Genomic DNA, 25,912 nt, shown 5'->3' with positions numbered 1-25,912 from the left:
GTGATAAACACGGAAATACGCAGACAAGCGACACAAAAATTGTAAATATATTTTTGTCAAAAAGAAAAAAAAAAAAGTACACCGAAATTCATTAATAAACATCAACAACAGAACAGCAAAAACAACTAAAATTTCTAGTTAATAAAGTATCTTCTGCTTAAATAGATTAAATAAATATTTTTCTGTTATCGCATTAACAACAATTAAGTAGAAACAGCTGCAATCTCAGTCGCTATAACCAGAAAACAATGATTATAAACAAAAGCTGGAGATAAAATATCAAAATATTTGTTCAACATGTAATGTTATGAAATTTCAGCTGAAGACTTTGAGAAACAAGAACAAGAGTCAAGTTTAAAGAGAATTGTTGTAGATTTTTGCTTATGGTTGTGTGCATTTACCACATCACAAGTCTAATATGCCCATTAACGAAAGCGAAACGAGTATATTGGTCCGTCTAACCGCTGTTGAAGCTAAAGACTTGACATTTTAAACATGTATATTTTAGTAGGAATAAATTATTTGTTATGACCGAGAAAATATTAATATTAATTTCCTAATTTGGCAACTTCAATTGAAGAGTATTAAATGCTCTGCTGAAAATGCTCAACGCAATGCTCAGGCTTTTGTTTATAGTTGTTCTTCTGCTTAAGCTTGCCTGAGTGAAAGAAAGAGAGAGACCGAATATGAAGTATTGTGCGTGAGAGAGCGCTATTTGCGCTGTAATCATCTCTGCAACGGCCTCTGCCTCACTCTCTCTTTCTCTCTCTCTCTCGTTCATCATGCTGGACGAGCGCCGCTACGTAAACAAGAAGAAAAGAATTAATTGCATTCATGACAATAACAGTTATTGAGGAAAAAGGCTGCAAGGAAGAGGAAGGCGACTGCGGCAATTGTGCGTGAGTGAGTGAAATGCAATTAAAGCAAAACGGAAATAAAATCGTGTGTAAGCAAAAATGGCAAAGCGCTGGCCATAAAAGCCTGAAGGTCGTTTGTGTTTGCGCGCGATAAATTTGTATTTCATTTTTGGCTGGCTGGCGTCTCGTATGCGCCTCTTCTTCCTCTCTTCTTTTTTTTTTTTTTTTTTTTTAAGTAAATATCACACATACGCCTATGCAAATATGGCATAAAGTTTCTCGTTATATTTATTTTGATTGTTTTCAGTGGTTTTTTATCTACGCCCTAGCTTTTAGAAACTTATCGCTATTCACACACACGCACACACTCCGACACATATGTCCACATCTATATGTCCATTTGCGGTTTGCCTGATTGAATTGTCATGAAATATGCGCATAAAGTAAGCACCCAGCGCTTATCAAAGTCAAACAACGCAATACAAAATACAAGTAAAACTACATATTTGAAATTTAAATATCTAGGCAACAGAATGTGCTCAATGCCGAGATTAAGGCGCCAAACCTTCCGAACGCATACAAACGCACAATTTGTCAATCAAACGGCAATCAACTGCCAATCAAACTCATCAAACCTCGGTCCCACCCGCGGTACCCTTTCAGGTGCAAGGGAGTGAGACAGAGAGAGAGAGAAGGAAAGAGAGAGGACGGGTGAGGCGCCAATGTATTTGTCATTTACATTACTTTGGCGTGACCAATTTGCAAATGTTTTCAACTATTTAGGTCTAGTTTTGCTCTAATTCATACCCTACACTTTGGGTGCTACAATGCATTGTTAGAGCTTGCAAAAAGTTATAAATTTAATTGTTGAACATTTATTAAATTCAAAATTAGCTAATTGAGTGTATACATTTTTAAATTTTAATTAATTGCATTTATAAATTTTCTAAAGAAACTTAAGTATTAACTAATTGACTTAATAAATGTTATAAATATAAATATGTATCTTGTAAATATTGTAAAAAAAAAAAAAAAAAAATAAATATTAATAATTTAATTTAAATTTTAATTTTGTGTGAATTGAAATTTAGAAGCTAAATGCTAAATTAGCAGTTTACACAAAATTTATTGAATATTTCTTTATAAATGATAAATGATAAACATAGATTCAAGCATACCAATTCTTGTTTCCAAATTGGATTATACTTAGAACACATTTCTAAATATTTCTAATTCTAATATACCTGCATGTTTAATTGCCTTACTTTTGCGACCTACTCAGCTCTTGCCAAAATAAAAGAAAACAAAACAGAAAACAAACGCCGCCAAGCGCTAATCAAACGCCTAATTTCTTGCAAATTAGCTGACACGATTAAATGCTAAACTTTGATCGAATTTTAATGTACGGCGCAGTCAAGCGGAAATATGGATTTTGATATTCGATATTACCCTTCATTAGATGAATCATTCAATTTTTCTGTGAGCGATATCAAATATGAGTAAACGAATATTTACCGTTATTTTTCAAATGTTAGTAGAATGGCTATTATAAACTTATTAAAATAGAATCAAATTTAAAACTATTTATTCCGAGATTGTTTGAATTTAGAGTATATCTTATCCGCGTAGAATGTTTTGCTTACAGTATCCATTATATACATATTTTATCCACTTGCAAGCAAAAACTATAAGCATTACATGCATATTATTATCCGAATATGTCTGAGGCTAATGTAGGCTTTTTTCTATATATTATCCATTTCGAATATTTCGTTTGGATAAAACATCTGTGTTATCCAGTCAATTGAAATTAATCTTATACACCTTATACAAATGTATTTTTATCCAATTATTTTTATTCGTACATTAAAACATAGTTTATCTACCAAATATTATTCGTTCAGAATATTTTATTCAGGTAAACATTTATGTTATCCGCAGACAGCTAAATGTATGCCAAATGTATAAGCACCACTTGTTATCCGGATTTAAACGAATTCACAATGTGTAAGCTTTTTCTTAAACGTATTCACCTTAAACACACAGTCCATTCATTTTTTGTTTTTTGTTTTTTTTTTTTTGTTTTTTCCTTAAATGTTTTCAATAGATCATTAATAAACAAGCCCACAACAAAAATGGCATCATCGCAAAATGCTCATTTAAGGCGCGTACATGACAGCATCCACAATATCTCTAAAAATGATTTTGGCCGAAAAAAAAATACATACATACATACATATAATATAAACTATATATGTGTTTATAGATATTGATATAGATAGATATATAGTTGCTTGGATGTGCGCAAATCTTTTTGAACTTTCGTATGGCACAAGTGCCAAGAGCAAGCCCTGACATACATAATAATATTTGAAGCAACGCCCTCTCTACTGCGCCAGTTTATTTCTTTAAACACAAAATAGATATATGTATGGCTATATGTTGTATGTATTCATTCACCTACACGCGCTCATAATCTCTTTTCTAGCGGCGTCAATAAATTATTGTTAGTATTTAAATTTGGCATCTGGACTGTCATGTATAGTATCTCACATATATATTTATTTATATATATATATATATATATATATATTTAGGTTTGCCTTTCTTTCACACACGCCCACAAACAGCTGCTGACAATCAGATGAACTCATATATTTTGGCTAGCTGCGCGGAAATACCTTAGCATACAGCTCATATGCATATGAATTACCTGTTTTGTGGATCCTATTTAAGGAGCAGCTGTTACCATGTTTTCTGCACTCATACATCCCATTTTTAGACCTTATCGCCGTAACTTATCTGGCTCCGATTGTTACTCACATTGGCCCCTACAAAATGCCTAATTTTATTTGTTTTTACTTTTTGTATGCACAATCTAAAATACCAATGAGTAATCCCAATAATTTGTAATTAGGAGCAGTTCAAAGAGTTAGTCATAGTATAATGATGCGAAAGAGATGGAAAAAAAACTGTGATTCCACATTGATTATAATAACTTTCATTGTCGAGAGCCCAGACAGTTTGTTTTGAAAATCCGTATTAGAAAAAAGAAAAGAAAGTCATGGACGATGGGCTCAAATTAGAAGATTCCCTTTTTAAAAATAAGTAAAAAAAATATAATAATTAATATTATATTGTTAAAATGAGATATATAAATTTATGGAAAATATAAATTAATTTCGAAATAGGTATTTTAAGTCGATTTTATTTTATATTGAAATAGTTTAATATAATTCTTAAATATTTTTTTTTTGTTTTAATTTAACAGCTTTTTTCTTTTTTGTATACAATCTCTAAGCATATTTTTATGACCCATTGATCATTTTCGCCCACTGTACGCCGCTTCCAAATTGGAAATTGCGAGCTGGCTTATTGCTATGAAACCAATTTAATCGAACGTCCGATCAATATGCCGAATAAGAAATAAAAAACATAACTTTTCGCAAGTCGAATGCAGCCCACGCGCTCTGTAAGCTAAGAGCAGATAGTTCGAGATGGACAGCATTTGATTGAATGATTGTTTTGAAAAACAACAGCAGCAAACCTTAGCAAGGAAAAGCGCAAAGCAAATATAAAACACGTTGAGCAGTATAAAGAGTGTGGAGGAGGGCGCTCGCATAGGTGAAAGCCACAGTGAGCGAGTGACATAGAGAGGGCAACACACGTGCGTGCGCTCTCAGAGCAATAGTGGCTGAGCAGCAACTGCGCAGCGACCGCTGGCCGACGCTGAGCGTAGTACTTCTGCGCGCTCTGTTGTGCTGGGCGAATCATTCGGCAACGTTGGCTCGACGCGTTCACAACGCTGTGCATTGTTTGTTGTGTGTGTGTGTGTGCAGTGTTTCAAAAGCTGCACGCTTTCGAGTGCTATTCGCGTGTGTACGTTGTGTGTGAGGCAATTTCCGTTCGTTCAAAATATTTATATACAAACACACGCATACCTATGTCTGTATAAAATCATTTCTAAATTTATATAAGAAAACAAATATATAAAAGAAATTAATTTGCAGCGCGCAAAAAAAATAACAAAATAAAATAACAAAAATTGAAAAGCAAAGCCAAATATTTACACACAAATATTTGTCAAGGTGCACACGCCCACACAGTTGCTAAAGAAAACAACAAATAAGTGACTTGAAAATATACACACACATATACGCATATTTTATTCACAATATTTAACAAAAGCTTATCAACATTTTGTTTTGGTTTCATTCTTTCTAAACAAAAAAAAAAAAAAAAACTCAGTTTATTTTCTATTTTGCGCAACACAAAAATTCTTTAGTTGAAAGCGAAAGGCAGCGCTGCAGCTCTGTGAAATGTTGTCGCCGGCGTCGCAACACAACAATAAACAAAAAGCATAAAAATAATCAAAAGACAAAAGGAAACCACTGGTGAAATGTTTGGCACTAAGTCAGCAAGCCGAAGCGTTTAAATTATTTATTCAATGCGCAGCAAATTATCCAAAATGCGTCTGCAACAACGCTTCAACAGCACCAGCAGCAGCAGCAGCAACAACAACAACGCCAGCAGCACAATGGCAACACAAGCGATTGTCGGCAACAATCGAAGCAACAATCAACGCGCCAAAATACCAAATCTCATCAACAACAATCGCAACAATCACAACAACAACAACAACAACAATAATGTCTACAACAAGCTGCGCAGTAAAACTAACAACAACAACACCAGCAGCAGCAATAACAACAACAACAGTCAGCCCATGCAGCTGGATTCAGCTGAAGACTTGGTCGAGACCCTAGAGGAAACAACAACAGCTGTCGAGCTGCGCTCCACGTCTGCTGCTGCGGCAAATGCTGCAAATGTTGATCAACTGCGCGCCTATACAACGCTGCGCAGCAACTCAACGTCGGCCATCATAGCGGAGGCTGCCTGTCTGCCCAATCTGTTGGGCAACAACTCGAGCATGCTGTTCGCCCGCCCCCGCACCCTGAACGTGCACAATATCTGCCAGACGCCAGCGCAAATAACGCAATTGTTTTTTGGGTATGTTTATTTCAATTTTCAGTTTTCTTTATTTATTTGTTTCTATTTTTTACTAACTTGCTTGGTGCTTGGTGCAAAATGAAAATTGAACTGTATTATATTAATTTAAGCTGTGGCTAACATTTGAATTAAGCAAATATACTATATACTTATATGAACTAATATGAAAACAGACTTTTTACTAATTTTTTTTATTATACAATACATAAATTTAAAAAAAAAAAAAAAACTTAAATATATGAATCAAATATTTTTTTAGTGCATAAAAAATATACAAAATAATAAGTTCTTGATATATAAGGAAAACATTTTTAATGCAATATACATATAACTTTATCAAATTAAAATTTATCTCTAAGAAAATTAATTTATTAACTTATTTAACCCTTATTCACACTGAATATTCCACAAAGCATTTATTTCACCATCCTATATAAAATAGTCGTCGTACTTGCAACCTCTTTTTTCGATTCATAACCTGTAATCTTATCTAGCCCTTATCTTTAGTATTTTCCCAGACGATTATCCAAGAGCTTTTGCCTTGCCAAATTCATTGCTCTATTTTGTCAGACACACCCACAATTGAACTTTGAGCATTCTCTAGCTTTTATCTCAGCCAATATTTATCTATTAAGCATAAATTTACGATTTGTATAGTTCCTTTTGAAGCGCTTTCAATGTCTTCTTAGTACATAGGTCAAACTCTCTTCAATTGTTCAAGGTCTCAATAGGCAATCGCATCGGTATAAATATTTATAAAGTGTTACCATAATTTATGGGCTTTCAAATTTTATTTGTATGGCGTCATATGCTATGAATGAACCACATATAAATAACAAAGACGTTTAATGACGGATAATGGCGGATAAATCTATCTATATCTTTTGTTGATGCATTTTTTCTATAATATGAATGCATTACAACAATAGCAACCGAAGCTTTACACAATGTAAAGTTATTTGTTGATTATAGCGTAATTGGCTAATAATGAGCTTGAATTAAATAGGAATGCAATAACAAAAGAATGCTCGACTAGGTACTACCCTAAGTGTAAAAAGGTGTTGATTGGATAACTGCAAGTAATCCAGAATTTCTACCAATACACGTTTTTGGTTGAAATAGTGTTAACTTTTTGTATTCAAACTGTCCCACTCATAAATTTCATAAACGAGAGACAGATAGCTTACAGCCGTAGATTCACTTAAATCTCGTATTTTATAAATCATTTCAAAAAATTTCTGTTTATCCGTAGCAGCTCTATAAAAGCTATACATTGTTCTGTTGACAAATTTGCTTTTATCCGCTGAACAAGGAATATATTTTATTTTATTTAAGATATATGCGAAAATATATATATAACCATATATGTATGTTATTTAAATATGTTTATCTTAGACACTTTTATCTATATCTACAATCACTTTTATCCAATTTGCCGCCAAAGAGCAGCGGATAATATATTCAGCTTATCCGCTCAGTCATGTTTGGGGCACTAACTGCTTGATATTCATGACATAAACCGTGATTAATTACATGGGCGGCCGAGACAACACATGAATTATGGCCACGCCTCTAATCTAATTGCGCTGCCGCCTTCCTGGGCGAATGCCCCTCAAAATAAGGCAAAACAAAATAAATAAAAAATAACATAAATAAAAATAACAAAAATTCTTTCAAAACCAATACATCTTCCTCTCTTGTCTTGTTTTAGCGGTTTTTGTTTTGTTGCACAAAAATACAGCGAGCGCGATTTTGTCATCGTTATTTTAAAATGCTTTATATATTTTGTTTAATATATACTATATATTATATATGTGTATATATTTGATTTTTGCGAACTCTCGCAACGCCGTGCACAACACTAAATATATTCAATTAAATGACAAGGCGATCTTTTCGCTGCTTTTATCTCGTTTCACACAGAGCAAAGACATTTCTTTTGTGCTTTTACATTTATTTTTATTTAAATTTTATATTCAATTTGTCGCCAATGTGAAAATTCAATGAACTTGATCTCTTGCCAGCGCGCGTGAGTTGCATATATATATGCATATATATTTATTTTTATTTTTATTTATTATATTTTATTTTTGTTATTGCCAAAATAAATTGTTTTTAAATGAACAACAATAACAATGTATTAAAATGTTAAATGCTGTAAACACCAAACTGTGCAATATATCTATACATATTTCTTGTCACAATTTGCATTTGATAAAGTCATAAGTCAGCCGACAAATTGTCGTTTTCATAACATATTTATTGTGCCCGCGGCGCTGACAATTGTTTGGAGCAAGCGAGTTATTCACTGTAGCCCGACTATTAGATACCCGAACCAATAATATGCCACACTTATTATTGCTTCAGTCAGCAGGGCTAAAATATCTTGCGTGTTTAGAATTCAATGAAAATTATAGGCAAATTATTAACTGTGTATTTATTGCTGGTATAACAAGTTACGTATACGCGTGCGTATACTTAATATTACAAATTGTTAAAAATTTTAAATGAATATATATCAAATAGAAGATTACGTGATTACTTTGTTGACAGAAGCCTAAATTAACTCTTTCAAGAATCGCATATGTATCAATTAATATTAAATAATTTTATTGGTGCATTAATATTTCGTTCAACATATTTTGTTAATTATGGAAAGTACATGTTTATGTCACTTGTAAAAATATAAAAAAATATTTTTTTTTTTTCAAAAATATATAAAATATATTTGAAAATAAATTAAGTATATAAAATATATCTTTATTCTACTTTTAAAAATATACAATTTATTTTAATTGACAAAATATGTTTAAATTTTACTTTAAATATACTTTTAACAACAATTGATTTTCTGCTCGAAATTAAAGACTATATTAATCCTTGCTTTAAAAGTAAATGTAGTTTTAATTAGCCACCCTTTCCTTTCTAATAGATTTCATATAAATAAATCTGTTAGTACGGGTATTTCATACGTTGAGCATTGAGAAAATTCGGTTAATTAAATGATTTTTACGACTTTGGACCAATAGAGCGGGCCTTTGTCTTTGCTTTATGCATTGGCAAATTGAATTTGAGCGTCTGACTTGGTTTCGTTTTATTGTTGCTATAATTCGTGATTCGTTTGACCTTCTTGCAGACTGCGGCACACGTGTTATTCATTTGCAAATAGGTTTTCTAGGTGAATGCATTCACATTTGTTGTGAATTGTGTGGATTCACACACACATACACACACACCCAGACTTACTTCAAGCCAAATGTTTGGTGAAATTTAACGCTTTTTGTGTGCTTTTGCAACTGGAACGTGAAAACGGCCGCAGCTAATTTAAGCACATAAATCACAGAGCTGCGGCTATTAAAATATATTGTGGACAGAACACACACACACACGCACAAAGGCTGTTAAATTGAAAGAGTTGCGTTGCGTTTCATTATTAATTACATATTGTTGTTGTTGTTGTATTTGAATGTCGCTTTAATTCAATTGCTGCAAGCCAGAACATTGATCACCAACTGACTGCGGTCATTGTCGCTTTTTTGATGTTTCAATTTCATTCATTTTATTACTGCATCAATAAATCACGCATTGACCGCGCTCAAAGGCCGCACTTACATATATCTTTAGATATATGTACATATATATGTATGTATATTTTTTATGACTTTATCAGAAGCACTTCAATTTAGCGAAAAAAATAAAGAAAAAACTGCCGCATTCTTTTGTCAATTGTTTTATGCCATCAACTATTCCTTTTTCTTTATGCAATCCAATTCAGTTTTGTTGTTGTTTTTGTTTTGTTTTTTATTCCGCATCGTTTATACGAACTGCATTTATCGCTTTGGGTTTATAAGTACTTGTGTTTGATGACTTTTTGCGTCGTGATATTATGCTTTATTTTTAACTTGATTATGACATAGAGTCCAAACATATTCATATGGTCATTCGTATATATATATATATATAGATATAAGTATAGCTAGGAATCCATTATAAGTACGACTGCATGGGAAGATAATAAATAATTTTCATATAATAACAAAGTCTTTATTAGTTGCCACTGGAGCCATTATGTTAATTATCTGGCGGCTAGGAAAAGTAATTTATTTCTGTAGTTTTAAAAGGCGTGATCATTTAATTAACTCTAGAGAATTTCACATCAACTACTATATACCTATCCCACTTTTAATTGTAGCTTCAACATTAAAAATTCACACCAAAAGCTTAGTCACATAATTATCCATAATTATCTAAATTATAAAAAATTCATTTTATTGTAGATAGTGTCAAAAATTAAAAGCTATGCAAATTGTCATAAACACATCTTGAGTATTTAGATAAGTTTGGCTAATTTATCCCATATGCTTATTCATGCAGTTGGCATTAACACATTGTTGAGCACACAAATTTACACCTTAAACTGGTTCGAATCCAGATTATATTTAATTAATATTAAATTCAAATATATGTCGATTCGGATAATGTTAAAAGGCGATTTTTGAGAAATATATATTATCGGATAGAAACGAATAATATATCCGGTTGTTGTATGCAATACATTCAATTGTTTTTTTTTTTTTGTTATTTAAAAATTGTGAAGCTTATATAGTTCCCAGTTACTCAACGGATAAAATTATATTCATTAATCATTGGGCTTTTGCCCAAGTTAATTGATATAAACTTTAGCTCTGCTTTATCATCTTTAAATATTTTTGATATATGTATATATTCATATATTTTATTCATGTATTTTCCATGATTGTTTTTTTGTTAAAAATAAAATCGATTAGCCAAATGGTTTCGACTGCCACTCAATTTTCACACAATTGCGCCCGGTCATTGCGGAATCGCGGCACGTTTGCTAATAAATAATAATTAATGTTGTGGAAAAATGCATTTTATAAACAAATGTGTGCATATACTTATTATTCATTCAGATTTTCCACAAACGCCTCCATTACGAAACATGTAGTAAACAATTTCGCAGCAGACGAAATAAATAAGTAGCAAAAATTTCACAAATTTCCAAATAGAATGAAGAAAACTGAATTTATCAAACAAATTCAAGAAGATATTCTCCAATATGCCTTAGCAATTGAGTAAATTGTTTATTAATAACAAATTGGAATAGCGAAAAGAATTTGTACAAACACAGCTGCAGTTAGCTAAAAATAATGCCAACTACTTATGAAGGTCTTTCCTACACACTTATTACGTATACGTAATATAGCTAAAGGCCAAGTTGACTGACGCCTTAAGCCAAAGTGCTTAGCAAATATATATTTATATTTGTATGATAGCAAATCGATAATGTTAACAATGTCGGTGTCTTATATAGCCAATAGATGAGCGTTATACGCTATTTTGATGCCTACACTATGGTGTCACCTATTCCACACACAACTAGATCCAGGCAAACAATGGGTATTATGAAGTCAAGGCGAAACTTTTATCAATTATAAACAAAGACAATTAAGTGACTAGATCGGCAAGTCAAATAAACTAACAAAGTTTTATATATTTATAAGACACATAATTGCTATTGTTGACTATTTGCTTAATTTAATGGAGCTAATTTGGTGTGGCAAAAGTAAGTGCCATAAAAAATAAAAACAATTTTGAGATATTGAATTGTTGTTAGTGTCCATTTTAAGAATGGACCGGCAATTTATTTAAATTATTTGCTTTCGATATAATATATTTATTTTATATATTAAACTTGATTCTCTTAATACATTTTAACTGACGATTTTTATTCATAAAAAATTTAAATTATTAATTATTGTAAACAATATTTATATGTTTGCAATATCTGCTTGAATTAAACATTTTTTTTAATATATAAATATTTTTAAATAATATACAAATTCTTAAATATAGACGGATTTTATTTGATTAATTTTCATATATGTTTTCATTCAACCAACAACCCAAACTTACATTTTATAGCAGCAATTCACGAAGTAATTTAAATATTTGCTAAATTTAACAGCTTTATCTTGCTGTTTTTCCATTTTTTATGATATTCAATGTTTAGACTTCGTGCCATTTCAATACATCATATACTTATGTGTGTTTGTAAATTTGTGCATTTTTATAGTCTTCAAAAATGGTTGTATTCTCTATTTTTAGCAGACACACACACATTCCATAGCCACAGCCATGGCCATAGATCAGTTTTGTTTATGCTCTTGCATTGCACTTGATTTTCATGGTCTGCGCGAAGAGTTGCTCAGTGCCATCGTTTGTATAAACAGAAAAGTAAAATAAAGAAGAAACGAAAAAGAGCATAGGCAAAATTATTGTTTAACAAATTTTTTGTATGACTTTGCTTTAAAATTAAAAGCATTTCTAAAAATAAGATTCGACAAGTCGAAAGAAAGAAAGTGTGAAAATTGAGGGCCGAGGCTACTTCATAATTTGCAAAGCAAATAATCGCCACAAATTAGCAAACACAATCGTAAATATTTTGTACAACAAGAAATAAATGCAAAAAAACAAAAATATATATGAATAATATAATATTAAACAAAAATGCGTTTAAATCATGTGAGCGCCACAAAAATTGAAACAAGCTACAAATTCAAACAAAACATAAAAGTTTATCGAATTTATTTCGTATGGAGGCGTTTTCGGCTTGCTGTCAGTTTTGGCTAAGCTTCTGCGATTATTCTGCATTTTATGATTGACGTGTATAGACGTGTCAGTAGCCCAATTTTAATAAGATTTTCTTCTTAGAGCATTTTTTTTCTCTTTCGTCCCAAAGAAATATCGAATAGTGCTTAAAGACAGTAGCTAAATGCTCTTAAGGCGTAAACATATGGCAGTTGAATATGTGAGAGGGGTTTTCAAGGATTGGTAGTAATATAATTGGGAGATTTAGCGTTTTTTGTATGGCGGATAAGATCGGATAATTTATAAGAAGTTATCCGACATGACAAATATGCAAAATCAAGCTTCTAAAGGTTTTGTAACTTATTCCCTTAGCTCAGGCATTCTGTTTAATATTTTGTGCTCACATTTGGTCACAAAGAACAATGAACAATGATGGCTTTTGACCTGGCTGTCTATAATATTTTTCCCAGCCGATTATTCATCCAGCCAAGCATTAAATTCTGAGTAATCTATGTAAAATGCGTGACTGTACCATTTTGTGTACAGATATGATCTCATTCTATGATCATGATAATGATCATGGCTTGGTTTGCTGCATTCAATAAATTAAAGAGTGCCGCTCTTGCCTTAACTGTTCAAGCTTTCGACTCTGCCCTTATTAGTCATTACAGCTTTAAAGCTCTAATACCGAATAGACTTTGAATACAGTCACACACACAAACACACACACCCACCTGGCAACACCTGCCGCATTCACTTCCATCTCAATACAAATATTCGTTTAATTGAAATGCTGCTGCTGCGATTGCAAATGACCTCAGCGCTCACAGCTGAGATCGATCCATATGCAACACACGCAACTGACTCACTTTGAATGTTTCACCTGAGAGACGAAGAAGAAGACAAATCAATTAATCTATTGAGAATTGCAATTGACAGACGAACAGATGCTCTGTAAAGTAGAAAGAAAATATTTTTAAATAAATTTTAGATTTTTAAAAATTATATTTAAGGCATATTTTGTTGTCAATTTTTTTTATGAAAGCCTTAAGTTTTTCTTTATATTTTTAATCAATTTTATAGGGTAACTATTTATTTAAGCCGTCTTTATCTTCACTAAAAATTCACCTTGATCTTAACTTAAACAACTAATGCTACCCAAATAAAATTAAAATGTTCTCGACAACACATAAATAAATTACAGGGTATATTTTAACATCAAAACTCGTACATAGTTAACTTGTTCACTAACCTTACGCAAATTACCTTTCTTTTGCCTTTGGTTTCATATTGCTGACTTGATATTAGCAACATTCGATGCGCCCACACACATACACGCACACTCACACACAAACATACTCATTCAGAATTGAAGCGTGGTATACTAATTCTTTTGCTGTGGCACATGTAACCCATTTATTTTTGAAATGTTGACCTCATAACTAGCCAACGAACTGTTGAGCCTATATAGCGTGCTTTAAAATCGAAATTGACGTACTCCGCCAGCTAAATGTATGTGTGTCTATATATATGGGGGAGTAGCTAAATGACGACGACAGCGTCCAAATGTAGCGATGACAACTTCATTTCATAGCATGTGACAGACAATCTCTGTGGGCTTTTTGACGGGGTGTCTTTGTTCTAAACCGACGGCCGTTGGCTCGACCGGGTCGACTATCGATACTTTCAATCAGAAGCCGATAATTCATGACATCATCAAATGGCAACAGGCCGTAACATTGCTCCAGTCAGGGGGAGAGAGAGAACAAGAAAACTACTCTCCCACACTCCCCTCTCTCTCTCTCTCTCTCACTCTCTCTCTCTCTCTGGAGGGCAATGCTTGAGTGGTTCGCTTAATTAGTAATTTAACACAATATTAAACGAAGCGCTGCCTTGTAATGTCTATAAATACTCACATATTTATATGTATATGTATGTATATCTATGTCTAATCCAAACATACGCCATCGCCGTTTCAGTGTAAACAATTCTTGCCATGACATCAAAATTCGTGCGCCATTAAAAAAAGAGGGAAACATATTCACCACCATCTTACTTTAATCGGCATTTCATTGAGTACATTTTGCAGTGTGGTTGTTGTTTCTATTTTTTAATAGGGGTTTGCGACTTCCCGATAATGCATTGCAAGCGCATTCGATATTCAGTTGGCCGTGCGATCGCTTCTATTGCGCGGTAACGCTCTCGATCTAAAAATTTACGTTTTCTACTTGAGTATTTACGATTTCGCGCGTTTTTGTTCCACTCAGAATAAAGTTTTTAAAATAAAAAAAATGATATTGCTTTTGTTGCTTCAAAATAGTGATATGGTGTATTTGATATGATTCCATATACATAAAAAGAATAATAAAGAATATATCAATAGTCAAAGTTTGTGGTTAAATTATTATATCAGATGACCCCTGACTGCTTCCTAATGAAATAAAAAATAAATAATTAAAGTAATAGTTGTCATCCCAAGAGTAAAGCATCATTGGTGACTTGGTAAGCAGCTTGTGGTCTACATATTATATTATTCACTTTAAAAACGTTTTTTATATGGTAATACTTATGTATATGTTTTTTGGTCATTTAATCAAATTCTTTTCTCTTTCATTTTTATGACATATTGTCATACTCAGGTCACATACATTAATATGTCTTAAGTTTCCACTCAATATAAGCGCGTAATTTGATACAGACTTATAGAAAGCATAAATAATATTTTCCAACAACCCACGATCTTAAAGCTTTTCTCTATTGGATATTCGATTTTATGATAGCTATGAAAAAGTGTGTAGCTTCATTTACATATTTCTTGCATTTAGTAACTTTGAAATATATAAATATTTATTTTATTTATTCCGATTTCGGGGATCGCAAATAATTTTATTAAAATAATCGTTAATAATTTCATAATAAAATTTTGTATGTAAACAAATTGTTTAATAATAGCTAAACAGCAAATTTAATCAATATAAATCGGTCTATAATTTGTTATAAAGACTTTTTGAATCGTTAAATAAAAAAATAAAAAAAAATTTTTTTTAAATCCATCAATTATTTCATATCATTGAAATTATTTAAAATTTATTTAATACAAACAGCACAATATTGCAAATATTTTTTCATATTACATTTTTAATAAAGGTTAATTGGGCTTGAAATATAATTTATTTGAGTGAAAGACAATGCTTGCTCCACATAAAAATTTGTTTAAGCCAATAATTCTTAGTTTAAAGAAAATTCAAAAATTAGTTTCTTTTCGTTTAATCGTTTATTCCTCAATTTTTCGCAATTATTTTGTACGGCTAAAAATCCTCGAAAGCATAATTTTGCTATGTGTTTTATGTGGAACAACCATTTCCTTAAAGTGAAAATGTTTGCTTATCATGAATCAATGGCAAATCGTATTTAAATTCGATTGAATCAATTGTATTTAAGGGAGCAATGCTGGCGTTTGCCCTTTCCGCCAACAAATCCAAACAAACCCAATTCCTGGAAGGGAACCGAAGTGCTTGACCAGCTGTGTATAGACAAAATAATCCAATCAATTTATATATGTACATTATATTTATATAAACCATCAATGACTGCGCCAAGGTCGACCCCAAAAAAAAAAAAAAAACAAGAAGAAGAAGGTTTTGCCGGTACGAGCAGCTGACATAAAAAGCTATATTGCTTAGATTAGATTGCGGCTACAATCAAATGTAGTTGTGATTGACAAAGAGCTAAGAAACAGAGAAAGAGCAGAAGAAACGCTTGAACCAACAAAAAAATCAGAGAATCAAAAACAAAACAAATTACGAGCCATAAGTGATATCATACGCTGCGCTACAATTTTTGGCACACAAATAAATACAAAAATGGGCAAGAAATAAAACAATTTATATTTGTATATGAAGAGCAGGCCAGTATGTATGTAACTTAAAAATAAATGTTGATGTCACTTTGAAATTAAAGCCGAAACAAAGGTTAGAGGACAACGACCAATGCCGCGCAATGGTCTAAACATAGCGCAGAAGCCCAAACTACACAATGATCATTAGTATTGTCATCATTATGTTGTTGCTAAAATCTGATTGTCATCTCTATGTCAATAACCACAAAAGCCATTCTGTCTCAAAAAGAAAAAAAAGCCGAAATGAGGGAAAGCAATACCCCCCAAGTTGGTTGGTCGGTTTGGTTGGAATCATGTTTGCGATTGTCTATAAATAGATATCTAGCCAGACATTCGTACTAAGTGAGTCGTGGCTAAGGGGCAGGATGGGCATGGGAACGGGCATTGGCATGGGGGCGACTCAAGTTCGCGTTAAAGCAGCGTTATAAATAAACAAGCAATTAAGCAGATATGCCTTCTACTTGGGGTAGGCTTTCGTTTGTTAACTTATTTAAAGTTGGTTCGATTTGTTGATTGGCGCTTATCATAAAATGTTTAGATACTTATTTAATTTTAGTTTTTTTTGACATGCCCCCTAACATTTTAACAGATAAGATATATGAAATGAACAAAATAATAATAATAATAATGCAATTTCTTGCTGACGAATACTTTATAATATTGTTAAATATGATGGCTAGATGAGATCAGAGGTTGTTTCCTATTTAATTCAATTTTTTTTTTTTTTAATATTCTAAGCTAAGTCGACTAAATTGTTTGATTACAGTTTATATGATTTAAAAACTGCAAATATATTATTTTATAAATTAAACAATTTGAAATGACAAAATATATTTTAACTAATTCCAAGCTAATTATTCTTGACAAGATTTTGAAAATATTATATTTCTTAAACAATGAAAATATATTTTATACTAAAAAATATATTTTTTCAAATATGTAAGAAGGAAAAGTTTATTAGAATTATATTTTGAGTTTGCTTCTTGGATATATTTCAAATTCTTACTTTATCTAGGCTGGGTTCATAACTTCACTGTTTTGAATATTGCCAAACCATTAGCAACTAGATAAAATTCCATTGGCACACGTTCATGCACTCAACGAGACCGATTGATTAGCTACACCTACATTCCTTGCCATATGTCGAGCTAGCATTTCTCGTTAGCTCCCATTAGGGTATTAAGGCTTTGATTTATTGACGGAGCGAAATGACAGTAGTGAAATAGACGTTCTGAGCTCTGAGGGATATCTGTATGAAAGATATGCGATAAGTAGTTGAAAGTTCAAAGAGCAACGTGACATGACGTCACACGCGCTGATATCAGCTCTCGATGTGATAACGTTTAAGTTGCGACACTTATTAAATAAATATAAACATGAGGCATTCTTAAGTGAAGGTGCTAAACAAAAAACAAAAAAAAAAAAAAAAACAAAAAAAAAAACAAATATATATATAAATGAAAACTGCAACTAAAATCATTGTTTGGCCTCAAAAATCGGGCCCACCATAAACAGCTGTTGCGCTCTCTGAGAGGAAGAGTTCGTCTTCCACTGAGTTCTCTGCCTTCCATGTCAACACACTCAATGCAAAAGTGTGAGAGAGAGAGCGAACGAGCAGGCGAGCGCTTGCTTGCAAAGTTCTTTTACGCTATTTCCTGCTCTGCTCATTGGTGCTCTTTGCTCTTATGGCTTTTGCCATGTGCTTCGCTCTCAGAGCGGCGTCATTTTTATTATTAGTTATGACCTCATCATCGATTATTGCTTTGAAAGCGTACGGCTGTCAGACTATGGCTGTGTGTGTGTGTATGAGTTAGTAGATTTGCGCGTGTGTTGGTACTCTATTGAATCAAGTCGTCAGCGCTGCTGAGCAGCTGCAATCTGGCTAAGGTAAACTGTAAACTGCGGGCCAGCCAGCGGGCGGCTGACTACCTGTAGCTGAGCGGCGGCCCGGGCGCCACGAGTGTTGTGCAAACAAATCCAACACACCTCTTGTTCAATATACATAAATATATTTTTCCTCTTATTTTTTTACTTTTTACGCGGCAGCTTTTTCCATATACCCTGTACTTAACACATTATTGATGTAGTATATTGAAGTTGTTCGCTGTTAAATGTTCTTTGTCTGCAAATGACGGAAGCTGTACAAGCTTATTTACCCATATAATATATTTAAATCTTACAAGTAATAAGAAGTCTGGAAGCTATATACATATATAAAAAGGCATAAACGATTTTTTTGAGTTTCTGTTGAGAGTTTCAAGAACCTATTTCTGAATGCTCTTCAATATTTAAGTTAAAAAAAAAAAAAAAAAAAAAAAAAAAAAAGTAATTTAAAAAAAGCTGTATTTAACATTAGCATTAAATTTATTAGTATTATGTAAATTAAAATTTATTTAATTTATATCAGATCAAATAATAGGCAACCATGCGAACTAGATCTTCAATTCAAATTATTTGTAATTTTAAAAATTCAAATAAATACAGAGTATTATGAAAGTCGGTCATCTTGGTGTTGATTGCCAGCTGACATAGTTGTCCGCTGATTAATCTTCATCTACATAAGGCAGACCAAAGCTCAGCGCTATTTGACATGTGTAGCGGCATGTTGTTTTGCAGATTTGTATGCAAATATTTTGCTCACTAAGCACGTGTGTGTGTGTGTGTGCGTTTGTGTGTGAGTGTGTGCCTTGTGATTTAATTTACAAGCTGTTAAATTTAAATGTGTGCTCAGTGATTTGTTTAGGCGCCTATTGTTTATATAGTTTTTACGCTCTGCACTTCGTCAGCCGCTCATTCTGTCTGTTTGCCTGTTTGGTATGACATGCAACATGAGACAGCACCAACATCATCATCATCAAGCTGATGATAATCATCTTGATCATGCGCTGGCTCATCAGCGTCACTTAAAGTTCAATGTACATTTGTCTCTTGCTTAATTGCATTCGGAAATTGTTTATTACTCATTTGTAAGGCAGTCGCGCGTGGGTCAATGAAATCATTTATGCAGTTTCATTATTTTCTACAAAATCTTCTCATTCTTTTTATTGTAATATTTAACTTTTTATTTCTATATAATTGTTTTTCTTCTTTTGTTATGACTGAAACGTCATTTGATTTGGCCCCGGGCCAACAGGAAAATTGCATTTGCAGCAACATATTTTTTGCTTATTTAAATTTTTATCATTTGCGGATGTGTTCATGTGCTTTAAACATTATAAACGATCCATTTTATGCTAAATGACGCTTATCCGCTGCTAGTATGCTGTACGGATAAGCTATTGACATAAATAGACAAATTAATTTGATTTATAATTTTAGATTAGTTATCATTCACATTCATTTAGCTTTAACAGTTGTTTTGCTTGATAAACCCTACTGACAACACAAGTTAAAATTTAAATATTTAATGACATTTATTACTAAGTAGCCAAGTGAAATTACGACTCGGATAAGCGCGGATAAGGGTAGAAGATAAATTCGAATACGAGATACATGTGAAACTAAGACTTTTATCCAATATTAAATGGATATTATAATATTACTTATTACTCACAGTTAAATAAGACAAACAGGGTAAGCAAATCATCGTTAGCCGGATAAGATTTCAGCATTTTAAAATCATTATATGATAATGAGAACTTGTTTCTATCTTCAGTTGACTATCTGGATTATCATACAGTAATTTATCACTATATTCAATTAAATTTACATGTTTTTAACTGGAAAAGTACTTGATGATAATCGAGAATTTTAATGAATTGTTAAGATTTGATTATAATGACAATTAGATCTTAGATATTGGGTGAATGACACAAGCCAACTTATTGTGTTTACGAACATGTAAGTGCTAATGTGAGAGCTAACTGCTGTCACGCCCCCATAAAAATACCATAAAAATGAACAGATCATCAGGCTATGTCTGGTTGCTATGAAGTATGATATTGTAAAGTATTTAATTACGATATATGACGTCTTAGAGTTTTTATGGCTCTTACTATCAAAAAATTAAAAAAGAGATTGCATTTCTTTTGATTTGTTATCGCGCAGCTATAGGCCTCGAATGCCTTATAGATTGACTCAACTGATTCATATATGGGCCACGCTATCTAAAGCACGTAGAGCCCTCTTACTCATATATTTATGGTAAAGAAAATGTGTTTATATAAGAAAATACAATATAAATACAAGTATGTTTTACTATATTTTCGTGACGTTATCATAGCGAATAATAATTCTTTCGATTTGCTTCTGTTTCCGTTTGCTTCTTATCCAAATCCTTGTTTACAAATCATATTTCATAAATATTTATCTCTTCTTTCTGTCTCTTGATTTTATTGGTTATTTATTTTGTGGCTGTAAGCATTTCTGTCCCACTGTAGATTATTTATGAATGCAAGGCCTTAGTTAAAAGCCCAATCAAAGAGAAGCAGAGACAGCAACAGAAACAAAACTGTTGATGAAGTTAAGAAAACTTGTTTACCGACCTCAATGGGGGCCCGGCAAATTGGCTCATCATGTCAAGTTCTTAGAACTGTGAACAGAATTTCATCACGAAGTTGTGAATCACGGTAGCCGGCATAGCTAACGAAAGTACGTGGTATCATAGGTGTTGGAATATTCTAGAAATATTCGATATTGAAAATTATTTGCTATACCCGATAGCAGTGCACTAGGGCTACAAAAGCATGTAACGGATAATCGGAATAATAGGCATATACCGGATAATCTGGAGTTCAGAAATAGGGTATGCAAAAATATATATTTATTATAAATATTTATATAAGGAAAGAAGTCCGACTTGTTGACTACAGGATATTCAAAATTGTTAGACATTTTTGGAAAATTTTATAAATATGTAAGAAAGCATTTTTTAATGATAGTTACGAAATATAACAAGATTAGAAAATTTAAAAAACCAAAATATTTTCTTAAAATCCTTATAAATAAAAGGCAGCAAAGAAATGTTTAATCATAACCATATATTAATTCATAGGATATGAATTTTAAGGCAGTCTATCATACCCCATTCAGCATTCACAAATACAGCGCATACACAAGACGATTTAGCATCTGCTTTCGAACTAACTCCACTGCAATTGCACTCACTTCCTCATTGAGTGGGGGGAATCGTTGTGCCGGAAATCTTTCAACATCTGAACAATGCGTGTATTTCGTGTGTTTCTCTGACTTATATGTAAACAAAACATAAAATTTGATGCGTCTGTTTGCCATAAAACAAAACACAAATACACACAAAGAAATACCAAAAGATGCTGATGGCGCAATCTGCAGCCAAAAAAAAAAAAAAAAAACAACAACGACGACGACGACGCCCACGCGGCAAACGAAAACGAGATCGGGTTGGAGATCGAGAGACACAGACTAAATGCGCCCCAAAAATAGAGCTGGCCCAACTCATTAAAATGCCAAATTTAGTGTAGCCAACACTTGAGTTGAGCGCTGCCAAGAGTCGTTTGGCCACCCCTTGCCCGCCTACCGGCCTACGCCGTTGTGCATGTGTGGGCGTGCCATCTTCTTGGCCAACATATGACTGGGCTGCGGCTGTTGATGTTGATGCAGTCATGTAATTGGCATTCCGCTAGCCATCTCGCTCTCTCTCGTTCTCTATCGCCCTCTCTGACCGCAGACAAGTTTTGACCACAGCCTGCACTTGTCGTTGCTGCTGCCATTTGGTCTATTGCCGTTCGGTTTCTTGGCAATGACATAATCCCCATTTGCATTCACAATTCTCAGCTGTTTTCTTTTCTTTTTTTTTTTTTTTTTTTTTTTTTTTTTTTTTTTTTGCTGACCAAATTTTGAGCATAGTCTATAGTAAATTGTTTTTTGTTAGCCCGTGTGGGTAGCCGCAAACAACCAGACTAGTTTGTTTGGGTCATAAAAAATGTTGTCACCCCACTAAGCTGACGCCTCTGTAGCGCAAATCTATCGAAAAACAACTGAAAAAGCGAGCGAAACATATTTGCTAATTGGGCGTGATATTTAATGCGAGTTTGTGTGCCCAAACAAAGAGATAAATTGAATGGGTATATATAATTTGTATTAGCTACGCAACAGCTCAACAATAAATAGCCGACGATTCTGAAACATAAATTAATTAAGCTCCATTAAATTTGTATTTAAATGAGCTAATCTGATTAGGCTGCTCTCTTCAAATGTTCCTGAATAGCTGGCCTTATTTATTTCATTTATAATTTTGTTTAAAAACATGTTATGTATTTTTTGTATTATTTTTTTAAGCCTTTGTGTAAGTCAGAAGTAAAAATAACTTATATAAACACTAAAATAGATTTAAAAGGATATAATATGATAATATAATAAATTAATGAGATCTCTTGAAATAAAATTTTATAAAAGAAGTCAATAAATAAAAATATAGAAAATTACAAAACTTTTAATTAATATCCAAAAATTTTAAATATATAAAATAGTAACTTAAAAAAAAAGTACATAAATTGAAATAATTTATTTAAGTTTCTAAAAAAAAATTTTAAACTTTATTTTAAATACCCATTAGTTTTTATTAAATATATAAAAAAATAACTTTAAAAAAAGTATATACATTTTAATTTCTAAAAAAGAATTTAAACTTTATTTTAAATAAAAATGAACTTTTGTTGACCAATTAAATAACAAAAAATTATTTATAATATAACATACATAATATTATCAACAAGCAATTATAAATATGAACTCATCAATCAAAATGAAATCATTTTAACCCAAGGCATCAATATTTCTATATGAATGACCAAATCTATTATTTTAAAATGTTCACCCCGGAACATTGCACTCAACTGTGATTATTATCAATACACTTCTTTTATGGCTGCTGTAAATTAGCTAGATTAGTAAATTGAAGCAGCCATAAAATTTGCAAACAATTTTATTGTTCACTTATCAAACTTACGATCAATAATAAAAGATTAACCTAATATTGTTTTTGAGAAATATTTATATACTTTTATTTTTGAAAATTTTAATTAAAAAAAAAACATTTTATTGTATTATTTTATCTTCAACATTTATTTAATTAAAAAATTATTTATTTTTACAATTTTATTCAAAGTATTTTAAAATTTAAAAAATTAAAAAGTAAAATAAAATAGTTGCATTAAATTGGTATTCTTTTTTTTTAATTTTGTGAATTTATAGTAAATAATAAATAATTAGTAAATATAATATAAAAATTAGTATAATTATTATTATTAGTTTTATTTTTTAAATAATATAAAAAATCAAAGCTACGTAAATATTTATTTGATTTTTTTATTTTATTTCCCATTTTTTTTTTTGAGTTAATGTATAACATTTTTTAACAACTTTTCTTCAATAGTATTTCAAGTGAATTGATTTCACTATTAGTCTGATTATGCCTATATTTCAGCAGTTAAAAAGTTATAGTGAAAAAAGTTTCCTGACATCTGTACTTGCATTTGAAATTGATTAGCTTATAAAGTTGATCAGCTGGCGCCCATAAATTGTCTATGAATGTTCATATGTATATGTAGCCGCTTAATTAGCTATTAATTTGTTTGTGCATAAATTTGCCACGGTCGACATTGAAAAAAAAAATCAAACATACACACACACCGGCTTGACGTCAGCTTCTCGAGCTGCTCTTAATTGACAGTTGATAAGGGCATTTCAAACGCCCAAAGTGGGCAATAAAATGAGAACAAAAATGTAAATTGAATTTTATTAAATTACAAATTAAATTTAGTCGCCAAACGTAGCTCAAAAGACAAACAGCTAAAAAAAAAAAAAACCTAAATATTTCAAAATATTTAAAGTGTACTTTATTATATTTTCAAAAAATTATAGTATATTAAAATTAATTGTGCTAATGTGTCAATATTTTGTTGAATCTTAAAAACTTCAGCTTTAATAACTTGTATTTTATATTGTATGTATTTTAAATTTTTACAACTGCTCTAAAAAAACTGAGCAAAAATTAACAAATTTTTTATTTTATATTTGTGTTGTTTACGAAATTCGTTTTTATTTTTTTTACAACTGAAATTGTGTATGATATCATTTTTGCGTTTTCCATTTAACGAAAACAAAATGTATTATTAAACAAAACATATTATACACACAGCTCTGTGTATGTGTGTGTGAGTGCATGTGTGTATAAAAAAATATTTCAAAATGAAATGGAAATCAAGTAACTGCGTCGCGAAATATTATTTGCCCAGTTTGAATTGCCTATGAGCGCCTACAATATCAGCTCTATAAACATACACATATACATCGAGCATATATATATACAATACATGTATATGCATATGCCATATATGATAATTTCCCTTTTTTTTTTTTTTTTGTTCTCTTGTTCTCTGGCACACGCTACGTATGCGCAATATTTGCAATAAACAAATTATTTCTTGAACACAGCTCGCTGCACAAATGATGCAATTCCCATTGTGTTCATCGCGATTGCTACTGCTATTATTGTTGTTGTTGCTGCCGCTGCTGACTAGCTGCCAATTTGTAGCAAAAGGAAATACGGAAGCAAACGCCGCAATTGCCATGCCGGAGGCTGCCACAGCAGCTGCCACAGCACAAATAGCGTAAAATACAATTTTTCACATCATTTTATTTTCGCTCATTTTTTGTCATGTATGGCTCTGTTTTTTTTTTTTTTTTTTTTTTTTTTTTTTTTTTTTTTTTGGGCACTTAAATTCTTAGCATGACTCGCTTTTTGACTCGTTTTGGTGTTCTCAAAACATGGAACGTGCCTCGCATCCGATTCCAATTGGAAATCGCTTGAGAACATTTATAGCTAACCATGTTTTACTATAAAAAAATGTATATATATTTTGTTTTGCTTTTCTTAGTTCTGTTTACAAAAGTTGTGGCTGTTGTTGTTGTGGTTTTTTATAGGCTTGTTATGGCGTGTCCTTCGCTTGGTTCATTGCTATTGCCATTTACATATAAGGAAAGTGGCGTAAAGCATTTGTTAAGACAGGTAGTTGGCTTTGTTTTCGTTTTTATTTTATGGCGTTCCTGCATTGACTTGAATGATTTAAAGTGTTGCCGAGTAATTAACCAGGAATATTTATTGTAAATTTTATAATAAATAATCAGAATTTATAATGCCTATTAGTCATCATTTGTCATTCACATAATACAATATTTATATAATCAATTAGATTTAATAAAATCCATATTATTCTCATATATTTCACTCAAATTATAATCTGAAAACGGTATTCGTGAGAATTGCGGAGAAGGGTATAAAATGGGATGACAGCAAGTTGAAAGGAGAGATAAATAATAAGAGGTCACAGATGTCAGATGGGAGTTGAGAGATGAAAAATGAGAGATGGAATATGAAATATGGAATATGGAACATGTGAAATGGAATGGCCATTTATCATTAAACAAAAAAAAAAAAGGAAATATACCATATATAATTTAAATAAGAAACTGTAGATAATAAATAACCTGAAAGTTAAATATGCTATGAAATAATACATTTAGGCTACGCAAGTAACAGTTACATGTTAATTAA

At 31.7% G+C, this 25,912-nt stretch overlaps 1 protein-coding gene across 5 annotated transcripts in view; it reads left to right on the top strand.

Annotated features, from left to right (window-relative positions):
* raw (NDT-like domain-containing protein raw) overlaps positions 1–25,912 on the top strand; it is a 32,923-nt gene that overhangs the window by 1,913 nt on the left and 5,098 nt on the right. The window contains exon 2 of one of the 5 annotated variants that reach the window (XM_089463859.1): positions 5,143–5,867. The exons of 1 other annotated variant lie outside the window; for it this stretch is intronic. In XM_089463859.1, coding sequence (XP_089319985.1) covers positions 5,305–5,867 — 563 coding nt within the window. In that variant the 5' untranslated portion in view covers positions 5,143–5,304. Of the gene's footprint in view, positions 1–4,128; positions 5,868–24,810; positions 24,969–25,912 lie in introns of those variants that run through there. 3 more of the 5 variants (XM_089463858.1, XM_089463857.1, XM_089463860.1) reach the window with 3 other exon arrangements.

The sequence above is a fragment of the Drosophila arizonae genome, chromosome 3 (genome assembly GCF_054131065.1).
Source record: "Drosophila arizonae isolate 15081-1271.41 chromosome 3, UAZ_ARI_1.0, whole genome shotgun sequence".
Taxonomy (NCBI): Eukaryota; Metazoa; Arthropoda; class Insecta; order Diptera; family Drosophilidae; genus Drosophila; species Drosophila arizonae.
The sequence above is the reverse complement of the archived record's forward strand: the minus strand, read 5'-3'. Positions and strand labels throughout refer to the sequence as shown.